This window comes from Lepidochelys kempii, chromosome 8 (genome assembly GCF_965140265.1).
Source record: "Lepidochelys kempii isolate rLepKem1 chromosome 8, rLepKem1.hap2, whole genome shotgun sequence".
NCBI lineage: Eukaryota > Metazoa > Chordata > Testudines > Cheloniidae > Lepidochelys > Lepidochelys kempii.
In genome coordinates this window covers 51,850,574-51,869,176 of record NC_133263.1, presented here as the reverse complement: position 1 = coordinate 51,869,176, position 18,603 = coordinate 51,850,574, and the positions used below count along the sequence as shown (strand labels likewise).

The 18,603-nt window shown below is 42.7% G+C and overlaps 1 protein-coding gene across 7 annotated transcripts in view; it reads right to left on the bottom strand.

The window, feature by feature from the left end:
• Positions 1-18,603, bottom strand: part of RALGPS2 (Ral GEF with PH domain and SH3 binding motif 2) — a 279,019-nt gene that overhangs the window by 201,450 nt on the left and 58,966 nt on the right. Inside the window, exon 1 of one of the 7 annotated variants that reach the window (XM_073356500.1) lies at positions 12,935-13,009. The exons of the other annotated variants lie outside the window; for them this stretch is intronic. Within the exon in view, the coding sequence (XP_073212601.1) occupies positions 12,935-12,967 (33 nt within the window). The 5' untranslated portion in view covers positions 12,968-13,009. Of the gene's footprint in view, positions 1-12,934; positions 13,010-18,603 lie in introns of those variants that run through there. 7 annotated transcript variants of the gene reach the window in all.

The following is an 18,603-nucleotide window of genomic DNA, read 5'->3' as shown; positions in this document are numbered from 1 at the left end:
TGAGAAGAACTACTGACAGAGATGCATTTTGTATTTAGTTTTCAACATTGAATTCCATGGTAATTTCTGATCTCTTTTCAGGCAGTGAGTTTCATATTGTCTTTGTCTTATTCCCTTGAAAATGCCATCTCTTGTGCTCAAGAAGAAGAGCTCTGCATGGCTCAGAAGCTTGTCTCTCTCACCAACAGAAGTAGATCCAATAAAAAAAAAAAAACATTACCTCGTCCTCCTTTTCTCTATAATATCCTGGGACTGACACGGCATATCCCCAGTGTGTGAATCTCTGTTGCAAGTTCTGTAACCAGTGGACTGACCACAATCTCCTTGCCTGCCACAGAAGGAGGTGGGCATTTTTGCAACCATGGCTATTTTGGCATCCAACAGAATTGAGCGTAAAAGAACTCCAAGGCTGCGGACAACTTGACAATCTCAGAGCAGATGCCATCAACAGTGGTAACATTATAGAAGCAAGAAGTCCTTTGAGGTACTTCCCTTTTACAAACAGTACCATCTCACTCTTGTCTGGGCTTAGCTGCTCTTACTCCAAATACTGATTTTGGGTAAGCACTGGGAGTTCATCTGATCATGTTTATTATAAAATTTAAAATACCATTTTTTAAAAATTATGATTTGATTTTTAAGAGAGCTTTATGGGCATAAGTGTGAGACTAAACTCCAGTTACACTGATTTTTACATGAAACTACGGATGACACACACACATGCACATACATGTGTTTGGATACTTTTTTTTTTTTTTTGCACGTCAACAATAAATCAACTACAGACTTTTCAAACCAAGAGTCCCAGTTCTACTTTTTTTAAACTCAAGTTTCCCTGTATTATTGATACACTACTATGCAGCTAGTTGGACAACAGTTTTTCAGCCAATTTTAGTCTGTCCTTTATCAGTGCATCAACACCAGAAAGTACCTAAGATCATTTTTAAAGTTACTATAAAATAATTATTCATTCCCAAGCTGCCTTCTTAACAGATTGTATTCACAGATTTTAACTACCAACCAAGTAGTAAGAATATTTCTGTCTCTTTATGCCAGCAGAAGTTAAACTGTACGCTGAATTCTAACACTACACTTTTAAACTAGCTACTAAGGGACATCAGACAGACCTAGCCTCACAAGTTAATTTAAGAGGCAACGAATAATAGAACACAAAGTTGTGAATTTCAGTTAGTTATTATTCCATACCCACAAGAGGAAAGGCAATTCTTGATTTAGTCCTAAGTGGAGCGCAGGATCTGGTCCAAGAGGTGAATATAGTAACAATGACCACTTGGTAACAATGACCATAATATAATTACATTTGAGATCTCTGTGGCGGAGAAAAATCCACAGCAGCCCAACATGGCAGCATTTAATTTCAGAAAGGGGAACTACACAAAAATGAGGAAATTAGTTAAACAAACATTAAAAGGTACAGTGAGAAAAGTGAAATCCCTGCAAGCTGCATGGAAACTTTTTTAAGACACCATAATAGAGGCTCAACTTAAATGTATACCCCAAATTAAAAAACCTAGTAAGAGAACCAAAAATGTGCCACCATGGCTAAACAAAGTAAAAGAAGCAGTCAGAGGCAAACAGGCATCCTTTAAAAAGTGGAAGTCAAATCCTACAGAGGATAATTCAAACGAGCATAAACTCTGGCAAAAGAAGTTTAAAAATATAATTAACAACAGTTAGCCCAAGACTCAAAAAGTAATAGCAAAAACAATGGTAAGTACTTCAGATGCAGAAAGACTGCTTAACAACCAGTATCGGGCAAACTGGTTGAAACTATAGTAAAGAACAAAACTGTCAGACTCGTAGCGGAACATGATTCGTTGGGGAAGAGTCAACATGGTTTATGTAAAGGGAAATCATGCCTCACTAATCTACTAGAATTCTTTGAGGAGAGGGGGGATCAACAAGCATGTGCACAAGGGGGATCCAGTGGATATAGTGTACTTAAGATTTTCAGAAAGCCTTTGACAAGGTCACTCACCAAAGGCTCTTAAACCAAAGTAAGCTGTCATAGGGTAAGAGGGAAAGTCCTCTCATGAATCAGTAACTAGTTAAAAAAATAGGAAACAAACGGTCAGTTATCAGAATGGAGAGAGGTAAATAGTGGTGTCCCCAAGAGGTCTGTACTGGGACCAGTACTATTCAACATATTTATAAATGATCTGGAAAAAGGGGTAAACAGTGAGGTGGCAAAATTTGCAGATGATACAAAACCACTCAAGATAGTTAAGTCCCAGGCAGACTGCGAAGAGCTACAAAAGGATCTCTCAAAACTGGGTGACTGGGCAACAAAATGGCAGATGAAATTCAATGTTGATAAATGCAAAGTAATGCACATTGGAAAAGATAATCCCAACTATACATATAAAATGATGGGGTCTAAATTAGGTGTTACTACTTAAGAAAGAGACCTTGGAGTCATCGTGAATAGCTCTCTGAAAACATCCACTCAATGTGCAGTGGCAGTCAAACAAGCTAACAGAATGTTGGGAATCATGAAGAAAGGGATAAGATAATAAGACAGAAAATATTGTATTGCCTCTACATAAATCCATCATATGCCCACATCTTGAATACTGCATGCAGATATAGTTCCCCCATCTCAAAAAAAATAAACTGGAATTGGAAAAGGTCCAGAAAAGGACAACAAAAATGATTAGGGGTATGAATGGCTTCTGTATGAGGAGAGATTAATAAGATTGGGACTTTTCAGCTTGGAAAAAAGAAACTAAGGGGGAATATGATAGAGGTCTATAAAATAATGACTGGTGTGGAAAAAGTAAATAAGCAAGTGTTATTTACTCCTTCTCATAACACAAGAACTAAGAGTCACTAAATTAAATTAATAGGCAGCAGATTTAAAACAAACAAAAGGAAGTATTTCTTCACACAATGCACAGTCAACCTGTGGAACTCTTTGCCAGAGGATGTTGTGAAGGCCAAGACTATAACAGGGTTCAAAAAAGAACTAGATAAATTCATGAAGGACAGGTCCATCAATAGTGATCAATGGCTCCATGTTTAATTGGCAGCCGGTATCAAGTGGTGTACCCCAAAGGTTGGTCCTGGGGCTGGTTTTATTCAATATCTTCATTAATGATCTGGAGACTGGCGTGGATTGCACCCTCAGCAAGTTTGCAGATGACACTAAACTAGGAGGAGTGATAGCTACACTGGAAGGTAGGGACAGGATACAGAGGGACCTAGACAAATTTAGAGGATTGGGCCAAAAGAAATCTGATGCGGTTCAACAAGGACAAGTGTGGAGTCCTGCACTTAGAACAGAAGAATGCAATGCTACAGACTAGGGACCGAGTGGCTAGGCAGCAGTTCTGCAGAAAAGGACCTAGGGGTTACAGTGGACAAGAAGCTGGATATGAGTCAACAATGTGCCCTTGTTGGCATTTTGGGCTGTATAAGTAGGAGCATTGTCAGCAGATTGAGGGACATGATCATTTCCCTCTATTCAGCATTGGTGAGGCCACATCTGGAGTACTGCATCCAGTTTTGCCCTCCACTACAGAAATGATGTGAACAAATTGGAGAGACTCCAGCTGAGGGCAACTAAAATGATTAGGGGTCTGGAACACATGATTTATGAGGAGAGGCTGAGGAACCGGGATTATTTAGTCTGCGGAAGAGAAGAATGAAGGGGGATTTGACAAATGCTTTCAACTACCTGAAGGGGGGGGTTCCAAAGAGGATGGATCTAGACTGTTCTCAGTGGTACCAGATGACAGAACAAGGAGTAATGGTCATAACTTGCAGTGGGGTAGGTTTAGGTTGGATATTAGGACAAACTTTTTCACTAGGAGGGTGGTGAAGCACTGGAATGGGTTACCTAGGGAGGTGGTGGAATCTCCTTCCTTAGAGGTTTTTAAGACAGGCTTGACAAAGCCCTGGCTGGGATGATTTAGTGGGGGACTGGTCCTGCTTTGAGCAGGGGGTTGGACTAGATGACCTCCTGAGGTCCCTTCTAACCCTAATATTCTATGATTCTATGGCTCTTAGCCAGGATTGGCAGAGATGGTGTCACTAGCCTCTGTTTGCCAGAAGCTGGGAATGGACGACAGGGGATGGATCACTCGATGATTATCTGTTCTGTTCATTCCCTCTGGGGCACTTGGCATTGGCCATTGCACTAATATTAGGGGGTTTTTGCATTTGACTGCCCATTTCTTAGGGAGAAAATATCCATCTCCATCAGTTCTGTCCAGCTTGAGCAGTGGGTATATGCTAAGTAACTCTCACCCCAGCCTGGAGCCTTTCCCCTGCAAAGTTTACAATCTCTGTTAGAGCCCCATGAACCTGCAAAAGTAGTCCACAACCCAAAGGCATCCCAGTACTGAATTTACAAGTTCCTTGATATGGAACCATTTGGCTTGCGGAACTTACAATCTCATTTGCAACTTTGTAATAAATATATCTTTAAAATGTGTTAAACAAAAAGAATCCTAACACACACAAGCAAAACTGCAGATTTCACACATTTAAAACTAATGAACTATTTTTCCCCACAAAACCTGGCTTGCTTTTTAAGTCTCAATGATATGTACATAACAAGCCAAACTGAAGTGTCTCATTTGAGCTGATTAAGTTAGAGGACAACACTTCAGCTCAGAATACGCGAGAAATGTATTTTATGATGCTTACTTTATGAACCAATTTTGCTCAAGTTTCTTTTAAAACCAAGCAAGGAAAGATTCAGCCCAAATGGAATATGAGGAAGTTAAATTAAAAACTATGCCTATTAATTTGATTTTGGTAGTGCAAACCCAAAGTAAAATTTCTTTCCCATGTCCTTAGCACTTGCAAATCCGTGGATGAAGATTTTGGTGCTTTCTGGCCAACTCCATCTTCTCTGGGTGGCTTAGTTTTTTTGATACTTCAAGCAGAGTTCTGAAATGCTCATCTTGACTTGAATTGTTCAAATGAAACAAGTTTCCCCACAATCATTTTTCTTTATCAACAGTTAGCGTCCCTCAAGAAAAAATGTACAAGTTCACTACAACTGTAAATTTGCAGTATCTCTTTGCTCTGTCCTCTGGGCAGGTCTTTGTGAATAAGTATTTTGACTACAAAAAATTAACAATATGGGGAAATTCATTCTTCTATATTCCAGAAACTGAGTATGTCTAGCAATCTTATACATTAAATTAAAGAATGTCTCCATAGCCTAGAATGAAAAAGAGAAAGGACAGATAAAACAGATTCTAGAAAGATTTCAGAAGATCAACCAACCTACAGCAGAGACAGCCAAAGAGAAATATATTTGGTTATGCATTTTAGGTAATAGTTCTAGAACGTGTCAGGGAGAAGCATTACTTTCTATGAGAGAATGCTGGCTTTCTTGGATCCCGAAAAACTGAAGAATCCTTCAAGAGGAATGTTCGTCTTTCAAGGAATTTACGTAATCTGTGAAGTTAGCATCTGGAAAGGCAAACAATCTTGTGGTTAAGGCACTGTATTGGGAGTTGGGAAATCTGGGTTCAACTCCCAACTCTGCCACAGTGTTCTTTATTGGGCAAGATGTTGCAGTACTTCAGCTCCCCGTCTACGCAGTGATAAGAGTACGTTAACTCACATGGGTGTGGAGGAGATAAATTCATTTGTATTTTTGAGGTGTTCAGATACTACAATGATTTCCACCACAGAGTTTTCCCTCTGTGTGTGGAGGGGGCGGGGTGGGAGTACTCTCTCTCAGTATCAATTCTCAGACAGCCTAAAGCAGAAAATTTACAGCCAGTAGGATCAGGACCAACATATTCAGTTTCCTCCTCAAGGACTGCAGGGTCCTTCTACAATTTAGAATTTGTTTATTGGGGATTTTCCTGGACAGCTTTAGGAAAAAATGCTAGTAAGAGGGGCCACATCATTCAGTTTAAACATCTTCCAGAGCTCAGGCTCTGTAGGCATATGATACTCCTCAAGGACGACTGTAGTGGTGTTGGGACTATATGCTTCTGGGTGCAGAGCTGCTAAACTGCAATCAGTTGCATAGTGTAGGTAGTGTTCTTTTCTTCCATGGCGGAGACATGCCTTGGGTTTAAGGTACAGGAACTCTACCAAATGTTTATCTGTAAAGGTGGCTGAAGAAGACTAGATCCTTTTTTACTGTGTGATGAAGGCAGCCGAAAATATCCTACTTGGTCAAATATTTCTATTTCAGATTAGTTCAACTGCTTGCAGGAAAAGCAGATTTATTCCAGAATAGTGAAAAGCAGCATAGCTGCAGATTTTATATAATTTCTGTCCTTGCTGGTAAACCTCTCAGCCGGTTTTGAACAGAAATTTAAGGAACTGTTGTGTGCTGTCTTTGAGGCAGAGAAGTATCTGAGCTCCACAGACAGGGCAGTCTGCCAGAAAGAACTATAGCATTTCAGTTTCCAATTGACTTTGCTACCTGCTATGCGAGGTCAAGAAGAAGAACTTAACTGTTAGGAATCTGTCTCTGAGATGCAGAATATGGTTTTAGAATGGATGGACTAAAATTGCTGGCTATAATGCAAAATGAAAGTCTAGATTTTGGTTACAGATGAATATTCACAACACTATTTCCTTGGGATGTTGTAAATTCTGAAAGCAGTGCTTTGTAATTTGTTTCATAACTATGTTTATCATCACGAGTATTCATGGCTTCCATCTTTGCCAAATGTTTGTCACTAGACAACATTAAGACATTAGGATAAAGTAACAGCAAGGCTTCTGTTAAACATAGCATCAGTTATGTTTGTATCCTAATGCCCAAAAGCTCCTCTCTGGGGATTGTGCTTGTTTGCTCACCAATTTTATTCCAAAGCTTTTGTCATAATATAATTCCATTCTCTATAATAGACGGATGCCTCCTGTTGCTCATGTTTGGAAATTCCATAGTCTTACTAGTTTTGGTAAAACAAAACTTGGTGAAACACAAGTCTATTTCAGAAATGCTAAGAAAAGGTAAAATGTTTTCCCCCCATTCATACTCTAGGGGCCCAATTCCCCACTATATTTGATCTGCTCTCAGATATAGCAGAGACTGGCAGCTGCCATGCACTGGTTGCAGCTCTCTGACCCATGGTCACTCAGTCCCACTGGAAGTTGGAGCAGCAGGCTGGCTACTCCAACTATCTCCACTGGCTCAAGCTGCACAAGGAAGCTTACACCAATGGAGGGGCACCAGAATAGAATGAACCCCATCACAGGAAGCGTATGGAAATCGTACGGCCCAAAAGAGTTGCAACTGCCATTTTCTCTTTGGTCTCAGGTCCTAAGGATATTGGTCAATAGCCCTCTAAAAGATCTAGGACCTTTGTTTTGTCAGGGCCATACAGCATCTAATCCAGCACAAAACAGAACACTAGCATATCTGGTTTTGGTACTAGATCAAATGGACTGCACCACTTTGAGACTCTTACCATGCTTAAACCCAATGCTCTCCAACTTTTGTTTTGCTGCCCCCCACATTCTATATGGTATACAGAATGTACACTGCTAACATGATTTCATCAGGATCCAAAGATCAGCAAGATTAGACTTTCCAGTTGTGGTGGTGAAGACACTTATCAAATTCATCTCTTTACATCATCTGTGCATTGGAGACATTTTCCCCTAAGAGCACAAGAGTATGGTCTTCACCTGGTAGCTGGAGACATTACTACCTCCTGTTCGGTACAGTAACTCCTCACATAAAGTCGTCCCAGTTAACAATGTTTTATTGTTATGTTGCTGATCAATTAGAGAACATGTTTGTTTAAAACTGCGCAATGTTCACTTATACTGTTGTTTGGCAGCCGCCTGCTTTGTCCACTGCTTGCAGAAAGAGCAGCCCGTTGGAGCTAGCTGCTGGGGGCTTGGAATCAGGGTGGACCAGCAGCCCACCGATCAGTTCCCCACTCCCCTACGTTCCCTATGCAGCAGCCGCCCAGCAGGATATCAACTGCTGGGCAGTTCAGCTGTCCCTCTGCCCAATGCTGTGTGCTGCTCCTGCCCTCTGCCTTGGAGCTGCTCCCAGGAGCCTCCTGCTTGCAGTGCAAGGAGGGAGGGAGGAAGAGGGGTGCTAATGTCAGGGTGCACTCCTCCCCCCCACTTCTTTACCCCATCTGGCGATCACCACAGAACAGGTGGGAGACATGACAGGGCAGGATGGAGGGAGCTTGCTGGCAGCAGCTGCTGTCTCAATTTGCTGATCTACTTAAAAAGGCAGTGTACTTAAGAGTGGGGTCAGTGTATTTAAAGAGACAATGCATCTCTCTCTCTCTCTCTCACACACACACAAACACACACACACACAGTGTGTCTCTCTCTGCCATGCTGTCTTCCCTCCCTCCATTCGTGCTGCCTTGTAGAGTGTGAGGCTACATTAACAACGTGTTAACCCTTGAGGGTTCAGCCCAGTACTCCATCATTTAGCAGTAAGACATTCCCTGGGAAATATCCCACCCTCTGACTTCACCACCTCAACCAAGCTTCACAATCATCATTGCTGTGTACAGTATTAAATTGTTTAAAACTTGTGCTCTGTGTGTTTGTGTGTGTGTGATAAATATATATATATATATATGAAATATAAATATATATAAAATATAGTCTTTTGTCTGGCAAAAAAAATTTCCCTGGAACCTAACCCCCACAATTGGATTCACTTAACATCATTTCACTTAAAGTAGCATTTTTCAGGAACATAACTACAATGTTAAGCGAGGAGTTACTGTAGGCTCAACACTATTTTCCTATTCCTCTGAGGTTTTAATAGATGTACATTGTAACTTGCCTTTTCTTTCTGCACCGAAAGTATTTCATAGTCCACATCCCACACCTGGCTCACTACTTCAAAAATGTCCTGCCACTTGGCAAGTAATTTGTTGCCTATGACTGGTAATTGCAACAGGACTTAGCCTCTTCACTCTCCAAGCTTGCTGTAGTAGTCTCTACTACAGGTGTATAGGAAGTATCAAACTGGAAACATGAAAAATCAGGTATTTTATCATATAGCATGTCTTAGTATACTGATTGGTATTCTCTGCCTAAGTCTTCTCTGGGACCCGGTTTTATGTTCAGAGGTATTTACTGAGTTCATTTTATTGTCTTCATCAGTTCTGGCACTGATTGAACCAGGGGTGTTATAAATCTCAACAGGTCTTCTTGCATACGGTATCATTCTGCCCGTTTGTCATTAACATCAGTGTGCCCAGTTGAAAATTTTTTAGCTATTGCTTCATCATATAGCCTTCCTGTAATAATATGGGAAGCAGATAGGATAAATGGAAACCCAAATGGAACTGGACAATTAAAAGAAGAGAAATAAAACAAAGTACTAAGAGAGCCGAGGATGGGTTTCCCTACAAGAATAAAAATAAGGGTTTGTTTTTGAGGGTTTTTTTGTGAATTTATCCGTTTTCCCATCTCGGCAAGAATAGGCAGACTAGGATAACACCAGAAGAGAAGTTACATCCAGTTAATGCCTCCACCAGTAAGCAGATATGCCACCTCCTGGTCACTCAGTTAACAGTATAGAATTTCAGCTATGGAGTACTTCAAGCCTATTCACACAAACATGAACCCTAAAGTGAATATTTATCTCACTAGAAAAAAAATGATTTTTTTGCATATTCAAACCTTGTTGGCAAAAAGGAAAGTCATTTGCTGGAGAACGTAAACTGGACTACAACTGCAGAACAGTTAACCTCAATTTAGAAGCTCTAACAAAAGCTCCATTTAACAAAATGAACATCTGTCCAGTTTGGGGAATAATTTGAGTAACGGAAAAAGACTGTAATAAGAATTTTTATGCAATGTTAAGATTCTGTCTCAATAGGTAACATATTAAAACCTTAATGCAAATTAATGGTTTCTCTTACTAGAGCTGACTTGGTGGCTTTGAAGTGCCGTGAAATATAGAACAGGGCAAAAGAATACGTTTGTATCTCACTCACTAATGGTGATCTAAAATCTGCGGATGGGCTAAATCAACATACCTCATTGCTGCTCAACATCATCCTCTACTGGCTGAACAGGAGTTAGTCAATGGAGCTCCGTCAAGCCTTGCCAGCTATCCTGAATATGTAAGTGTAATGACAATTCATGTTCCAGATTCCAAAACGAAACCATCATTTCCTTCATATAGAGGTATCACAGGTTAGGGAAGGCACTATGGTATTGTATGTAGCTGGGCTTGGAATGCCAAACAGCAGCGTGTATACGATTGAGAAAAATACAGCACTGAGGGACATGCTTCTTAAAAAATATTTTGCTGAGAGTTTTTTTTTTTAAATTCAAAGAGACTTTTCTAAGGTGTTCATCAACCTAGTCTCTGAATGCCTCACAAACAAATGAATTTATCTTCACAACACACCTATGAAGTAAACGGTAAATTAATTCCCTGTAATTCAGTTTCTGTAAAGCTATCTATCGTGCAGAATTCTCAACTCCTGGGTCTTAGCTCAAGGGTAACAGTTCTCCCTGAGCCATTAAGATTTAATAATCCATCACATGCCACCTACTGCTAAATACAGATATTTCCCCCTCCAAATGTTCTAGTTATTTTGATTGCACAGGAAGTGATGCTTCCGTGATGACAGCCCATGCAAAATCATCATCAAAAATACCTCCAAGAAAAAATGAAAGCTAGGCACAAGAATGAAGATCATTCTAAAAGATAATCTCCAAATACTATGGGGAGCTAGGGAGGCCAGTGAGATTCCAGGAATAAAATAAAATATTGAGAAGCAGTATTGTAAATAGTTTACCTTTTTCTAAAGATTATCTGGGAATGATTCTTACTCCTGAAGAGTAAAAAAAAGTCAATAAACCTGCACCTGCAACAATCAAGACCAATGTGTTGAAAGATTTTTTTTTCTAATTCATAAATACAAAAGAGGAGCAAGGTTCCTCTTAAACATCCAACAGTGCACAAAACATTCAAGTCTACAGGAGACAACAATTAACATATACACTTCCAGTAAAGTAAATAAAGCAGCCAAGTGAAAAAAAGGGACATCTGGAAAAATGAAGTGGATGGGAGAATTTGGTTTCTCCTTACCTTGGAAACAAGCTCTGGAACAGAGAGAGCCACATACAAGATTCCCTCGAGGCTAATTTTCAAACAATAATGCTTTGCACATGTGTATTATACAGATATCTCCAATGAAAACATCTGAAGAGACATTGGTGGCAACCTTACCCAAGATAAATTAACCTTGATATAGCCTTCCATCTGCCAACCCAGTCAGGCCAAAGCAATAAGATACCAGATTCATTTATATACAGTCCTTTTGGTCACAGTATTGCCCAGAAAATTGGTGTAAAAATACCCGCAAAGTTGGGTTATTCCTGGCGGAATTCTGTGCATCTGCAGACACGCAGAATTAATCTCTCACATAATTTTGTATTTTCCCAGCATAAAAAACATTTTGCCTAAGAAGTGCTGCAGTTCTGCCTTTTGCCCACCAGTGGGTGATGTGGTGCCAGAACAGCCAGCTGCATTCAAGAACTGCAGCACTTCTTCGGCAAAATGTTTTTTATACAGGAAAATTCAAAATTCTATGCCCACTGCTGCAGAATTCCCCTATGAGTAGAGTTCATCACAGCACCCTGCCTGCAGAGCCAGGTTAGGACAGAGTGGGGCACACAGGGCTGGGATTCAGAATGGCTAGTGGGGGGGACAGACTGGAGCATGGGCTCAGGAGCTAATGGGGTGATAGTGCTGAGCCTGGGGAGGAGGACTGCAGAGACACAAGGAGAATGAGGAGTGTGTGGAGAGTGGCAGACCTGCCTGACTGAATGGGAGAGGCTTGGGGTCAGCCAGGGTCCGCATGGGGTAGGCTTCCCAACACTTAACAATTCCACTCCCAAAAGGAAAACCTCCTACCGCCACCCAACATCCTCCAGGTTCACTCTCAGGGTCCTTCCCTCTCCCTCAGCTCTTCCATTACCCTTACCTCCCCTAAGCCTTTGCACTGCTTCTAAGAGATGCAGGAAATACAGCTCTGTACTGAAATTTAAATGAATGACAAAAAGTTCTGTATTAATATGCCTCATAAGGAATCTATTTGTCAAAAAAAATAGCAGATTTTTTTTTTCTAAGTCTGTATTGTTACAGATATACTTGGTAACAGATATTTTGAAATAAATTACCAAAATAATTGTAACTAGCATGATTATATTGTGTTATTTTGACAAATAAAATATGCAGAATTTTGCAGAATTTTCAAATATTGTGTGCATAATTTTTAATTTTTTGGCACTGTATTCTCCCAGGAGTATAGGGTGGACTTTTTAAATGGGCTTTACAGACCATTCCATATAAAATACCAATGACCTTAACATTCAGTATATGGAGAAGGACCTCACCAGGACAGGGATGTGGGCACGGGAACAATGCTAACAGAAGAATAGGCTTTGAGTTGAACAAGAAGGTGAAGCTTCAGAGTGTTCCTAAACCTCATTCATCCTGCAACCTGAGGTCATTGTCATGAGAAAAATATCTTCCATGTAAGAAATGTAAGATCACAAGAGCAACATGGGTTCAACAGAAGTTTTTGTCAGCTTTGATGAAAGTGCCCCTATTACAGAAGAGACTTTTTAACTTATGGTAACTGAGTGGTTAAAAATACAAAGCTGTGTGAATGTAATTGCAGAGACAAGTCAAACTGACTAATTCATGACAAGTCAAAATACCTGGCACATGTTCCTTGATGGAATTAATCTTAACGATAATCAAGCAGTTTTTGTATGATGTAGGTAAAGGGGTCCTTGTTGGTTTGTTTGCCCCACACCACAAACCTATTATTCTCAGCATTCTTCTCAGGTTCCTTCCAAGACATCCAACACCAGAGTACCTGCTTAGAGTCACCCGAGCTACAGAACTCTGCTTTTCTATCAGGAACCCGGATGTTAGGCTTAGCCCATATGCAAACAGAAATAGAGGTTTACTCACCTGTACCCACAGTGCGAGATGGATTCTACACATTCATACCCCAAGGAACACTTCATAGAAGTGTCATTGGAACGCTTTCACATGCTCCTTCCTGCTCCTCCTCCTCATTATTCCCAAATGTTCTGAGGGTGAGCCTATAGAAGGGAGTGTCTCGATAAGTTCCTTCCACAATCTCATCAGGTCTGCAACTGTAATAAGGACTCTGAGGATGAGGGGAATGTAAAGGTATGTCTACAGTATGAAATTAGATTGAATTTATAGAAGTCGATTTTTTAGAAAGCGATTTTATACAGTCGATTGTGTGTGTCCCCACACTAATGCACTAAACGCATTAAGTTGGCGGAGTGCGTCCACAGTACCGTGGCTACTTTCTGAGTGTTGCACTGTGGATAGCTATCCCACAGTTCCCGCAGTCTCCGCCGCCCATTGGAATTCTGGGTTAAGCTCCCAATGCCTGATGGGGCAAAAACATTGTTGCGGGTGGTTTTGGGTTCGTCATCAGTCGCCCCTCCCTCCGTGAAAGCAACGCCTTTTTTCCGTGCGGGCGCCATACTGCTTTCAGCAGACGGTGCAGTAGGACTGCTAACTGTCATCATTGAACCACCACTTCCGCTGCCACTCTGCTCTCCTGATGCTATGAATCCACCTCGCAGGTCCTCTATATGACAGTCATCATCCACCACTTCCGCTGGCACTCTGCTCTCCTGGTGGTTTCAGGGCCACTTCCACCGCAACTCTGCTCAGCTGCTCTTGTCTCACCATAACACGGCAAGTGTGCAGCCCGCTCAGCTGTTGTGTCCTGGCAGAAGACAGGTCTGCAAAACAGGTCATCCAACCACCGCTTCCCCTGCAACTCTGCTCTCCTGCAGACGCCATACCACGGAAAGCATGGAGCCTGCTCAGATCACTGCGGCAGTTATGAGCACTGTAAACACCTCGCACATTATCATGCGGCATGTGCAGAACCAGAACCTGCAAAAGCAGGCGAGGAGGCGATGGCAGCACGGTGATGAGAGTGATGAGGACATGGACACAGACTTCTCTCAAAGCACGGGCCCTGGCAATTTGAGCATCCTGGTGGCAATGGGGCAAGCTCATGCTGTGGAACGCCAATTCTGGGCCTGTGAAACAAGCACAGACTGGTGGGACCGCATAGTGTTGCGGGTCTGGGATGATTCTCAGTGGCTGCGAAACTTTCGCATGCGTAAGAGTACTTTCATGGAACTTTGTGACTTGCTTTCCCCTGCCCTGAAGCGCAAGAATACCAAGATGACAGCAGCCCTCACAGTTCACAAGTGAGTGGCAATAACCCTCTGGAAGCCTGCAAATGCCAGACAGCTACCGGTCAGTCGGGAATCAATTTGGAGTGGGCAAATCTACTGTGGGGGCTGCTGTGATCCAAGTAGCCAACGCAATCACTGAGCTGCTGCTATCAAGGGTAGTGACTCTGGGAAATGTGCAGGTCATAGTGGATGGCTTTGCTGCAATGGGATTCCCTAACTGTGGTGGGGCAATAGATGGAACGCATATCCCTATCTTGGGACAGGACCACCAAGGCAGCCAGTACATAAACTGAAAGGGGTACTTTTCAATGGTGCTGCAAGCACTGGTGGATCACAAGGGATGTTTCACCAACATCAGTGTGGGATGGCTGGGAAAGGTACATGATGCTCGCATCTTCAGGAACTCTGGTCTGTCTGAACAGCTGCAGCAAAGGACTTACTTTCCAGACCAGAAAATAATCACTGGGGATGTTGAAATGCCTATAGTTATCCTTGGGGACCCAGCCTACCCCTTAATGCCATGGCTCACGAAGCCATACACAGGCAGCCTGGACAGTAGCCAGGAGCTGTTCAACTATAGGCTGAGCAAGTGTAGAATAGGGGTAGAATGTGCACTTGGACGTTTAAAAGCTCACTGGTGCAGTTTACTGACTCGGTTAGACCACAGCGAAACCAACATTCCCATTGTTATTACTGCTTGCTGTGTGCTCCACAGTATCTGTGAGAGTAAGGGGGAGACGTTTATGGCAGGGTGGGAAGTTGAGGCAAATCACCTGGTTTACACGGATTACGCGCAGCCAGACACCAGGGCGATCAGAAGAGCACAGCAGAGCGCGCTGCGCATCAGAGAAGCTTTGAAAACCAGTTTCATGACTGGCCAGGCTATGGTTTGACAGTTCTGTTTGTTTCTCCTTGATGAAAACCTGCCCCCTTGGTTCATTCTACTTCCCTGTAAGCCAACCGCCCTCCCCTCCCCCCTTCCATCACCGCTTGCAGAGGCAATGAAGTCACTGTTGTTTCAAATTCATGCATTCTTTATTATTCTTTTATTCATCACACAAATAGGGGGATAACTGCCAAGGTAGCCCGGGAGGGGTGGGGGAGGAGGAGGGAAGGACAAGGCCACACTGCACTTCAAAACTTATTGAATGCCGGCCTTCTGTTGCTTGGGCAGTCCTCTGGGGTGGAGTGGTTGGGTGCCAGAGGACCCCCCTCCCCCACGTTCTTCGGCATCTGGGTGAGACGGCTATGGAACTTGGGGATGAGGGCGGTTGGTTACACAGGGGCTGCAGTGGCGGTCTGTGCCTTTCCCGCACCTCAACCATATGCCAGAGCATATCAGTTTGATCCTCCAGTAGCCTCAGTATTGCATCCTGCCTCCTCTCATCATGCTGCTGCCACCTTTCCTCTTGATCCCGCCACCTCTCCTGTTGCTCCTGCCATCTATCCTCTCGCGCGTCCCTCCTGTCCTCACGTTCATTTTGTGCTTTCCTGCCATTGTCTGCCTCCACACATTCTGCTGGGCTCTTTCAGTTTGGGTGGACAGCATGAGCTCAGAGCACATTTCATCATGAGTGCATTTTTTTCACCTTCTTATCTGTGTTAGCCTCTGGGACAGAGATGCTAGTCACAGCGTTGAAACATTTGCAGCTGCGGGAGGAAAAAAAGGGAGATTAAAATTGAAAAAGACACACTAGCCATTTAAAAAGAGGGGCTGATGTTTTCGGGTTAATGTGCAGCACAAACCCAACTAACCCCCCCACACCCAATTCTCTGGGCTGACTGCTTCACCCCTCCCCCCCACCGCATGGCTAACAGCGGGGATGCTTTCTTTTCAGCCACAGGCAAACAGCCCGGCAGGAACGGCCACCTCTGAATGTCCCCTGAATAAAATTCCCCTATTTCAACCAGGTGACCAAGAATGATATTCTTCTGAGGACAACACAGAGATAAAGAATGGATGTTGCTTCAATGACAGCAAACACTGGGACCACATGCTGCCATGCTTTCTTATGCAATGATTCCAGACTACATGCTACTGGCCTGCCATGGTAAAGTGTTCTACCATGGAGGAAGCAATAAGGCTGCCCTCCCCAGAAACCTTTTGCAAAGGCTTTGGGAGTACCTCCAGGACAGCTTCATTGAGATGTCCCTGGAGGATTTCCACTCCCTCCCCAGACACGTTAATAGACTTTTCCAGTAGCTGTACTGGCCGCAAATGCATCCCAAGTCTTCAGGGCAAAGTAATCATTAAACATGCTTGCTTTTAAACCGTGTATTATATTTACAAAGGTACACTCACCAGAGCTGCCTTCTCCGCCTTCAAGGTCCGGGAGCCTGGGTTGGGAGGGTACTGTCTCCAGGGTGATAAAGAGTTCCTGGCTGTCGAGGAGAACGGTTTCTCCGCTTGCCTGGTGTGCACTATCATCTTCCTCACCCCAAAATCCTCATCCCTGTTGCATGAGACTCCCTTGCAGGAGTCCACGTACAGGTGTGGGGTAGTTGTAGGGGCACCCCCTAGAATTGCATGCAGCTTATCATAGAAGCGGCATGTCTGGGGCTCTGACCCCGAGCAGGCGTTTGCCTCTTGGGTTTTTTGGTAGGCTTGCCTAAGCTCCTTAAGTTTCACACAGCACTGCTGTGGGTCCCTGTGATAGCCTCTGTCCTTCATGCCCTTGGGAGATATTTTCAAATATTTTGGCATTCTGTCTTTTGGAACAGAGTTCTGATAGCACGGATTACGTCTCCCCATACAGCCATCAGATCCAGTACCTCCTGTTCCGTCCACGCTGGAGCTCTTTTGCGATTCTGGGACTCCATGGTCACCTCTGCTGATGAGATCTGCACAGTCACCTGTGCTGATCAGCTTGCCACTCTGGCCAAGCAGGAAATGAAATTCAAAAGTTCATGGGGCTTTTCCTGTGTACCTGGCCAGTGCATCCGAGTTGAGAGTGCTGTCCAGAATTGGCACAATGGAGCACTGTGGGATAGCTCCCAGAGGCCAATACTGTCAAATTGCGTACACACTAACCCAAATTCGATCCGGCGATGTCGATTTCAGCGCTAATCCCCTCGTCGGGAGGAGTACAGAAATCAATTTTAAGAGCCCATTAAGTCGACAACAATGGCTTCGTTGTGTGGATGGGTGCAGGGTTAAATCCATCTAACTACTAAATTCAACCTAAACTCGTAGTGTAGACCAGGGCTAAGAGTGAGTAAGTAATGTCTGCTGCTGCTTCAAGTGGCCTCTACACATTCCCAGGGTAGAGGTAGTCTGATAACCAGAACTATGACACAGAATTCTAATTCAACTGTGACTGAAAAACTGCTCTATCAAATTGTGCATTGGACATGGATGCTAAAATTAAAGAAATAATATTTAGTGGATTTGTGTATCAAGCTCCAAGTTACAATTCAGCAGATTTCAGAGACATTTAAAGCATGACAAAGAGGCTGACTTAGTCCTAGTGGAGCACTCCTTAACCCCCACAGGAAGAGGAACAGTCTAGCTTGTGGTCTCTTCAATACATAACCCTAACCCATCTGGAGAAGCATTGAGGAAAAAAAATAGCCTGACCCTTACAACTCCCTAAACGATATGAAGAGCTGTGAGGATCTTCTACAGCCTTTTTAAAAAATAATATGACAATGCTCTTTTAGAGTAATGTGTAGAGTCTCTATTCATCCAAGTACACATGAAAGCTGGGAAAGAATATTGGTAGAGAAACTGAGGGAAGTTAGTTACTGCTTTGGGCAGGAATATAGGACATGGACGAAGGATCATTTTGTCTTTGTGGAAAACTGTAAATGGTGCATTCACCACCAAAGCCTGCAGTTCACTTACTCTTCTGGGAAAACGTATTGCTATGATGAATACTATTTAATAGATTAAGAGAGAGCACTCACTAATAGTCCTCACTCAATTCATAAAACCAACCTTTGAACCTATCAGGGGTTCTCACAACAAATTTTTTGGCAACCAACTCTTGCTGGTGGCTGCTCTGACAATTTTTCCTAAAATACTTAATTAACTTTAGGAAAAACAAATATGCACATATACATACCCAAAACATTGTAATTTATTTATGTAGGATTTTTTTTTTTTTGCATACAATAATAAAAATGTACGGTTTCTATTCTTTACTGGACCTAAATAGAACAGAAACACAAATAAGGTGCTTTGCACATTCTTGTCTTTTTTTTATTGTTTCTTTTGCTTTTTTGGTTGTTTTGTTTAAGACTTGCTAGCTACTAAATCTGCTGTGAAATGTGGTATTAACAAACGTACAAATATCAGTTTTCCAAGCAAACTTACTTAGCCTTGACAAGCCCAGGGACAGAGAGGTAGGTACGGACTGAGCGCGGGCCAGGGGCGATAGGACCCTG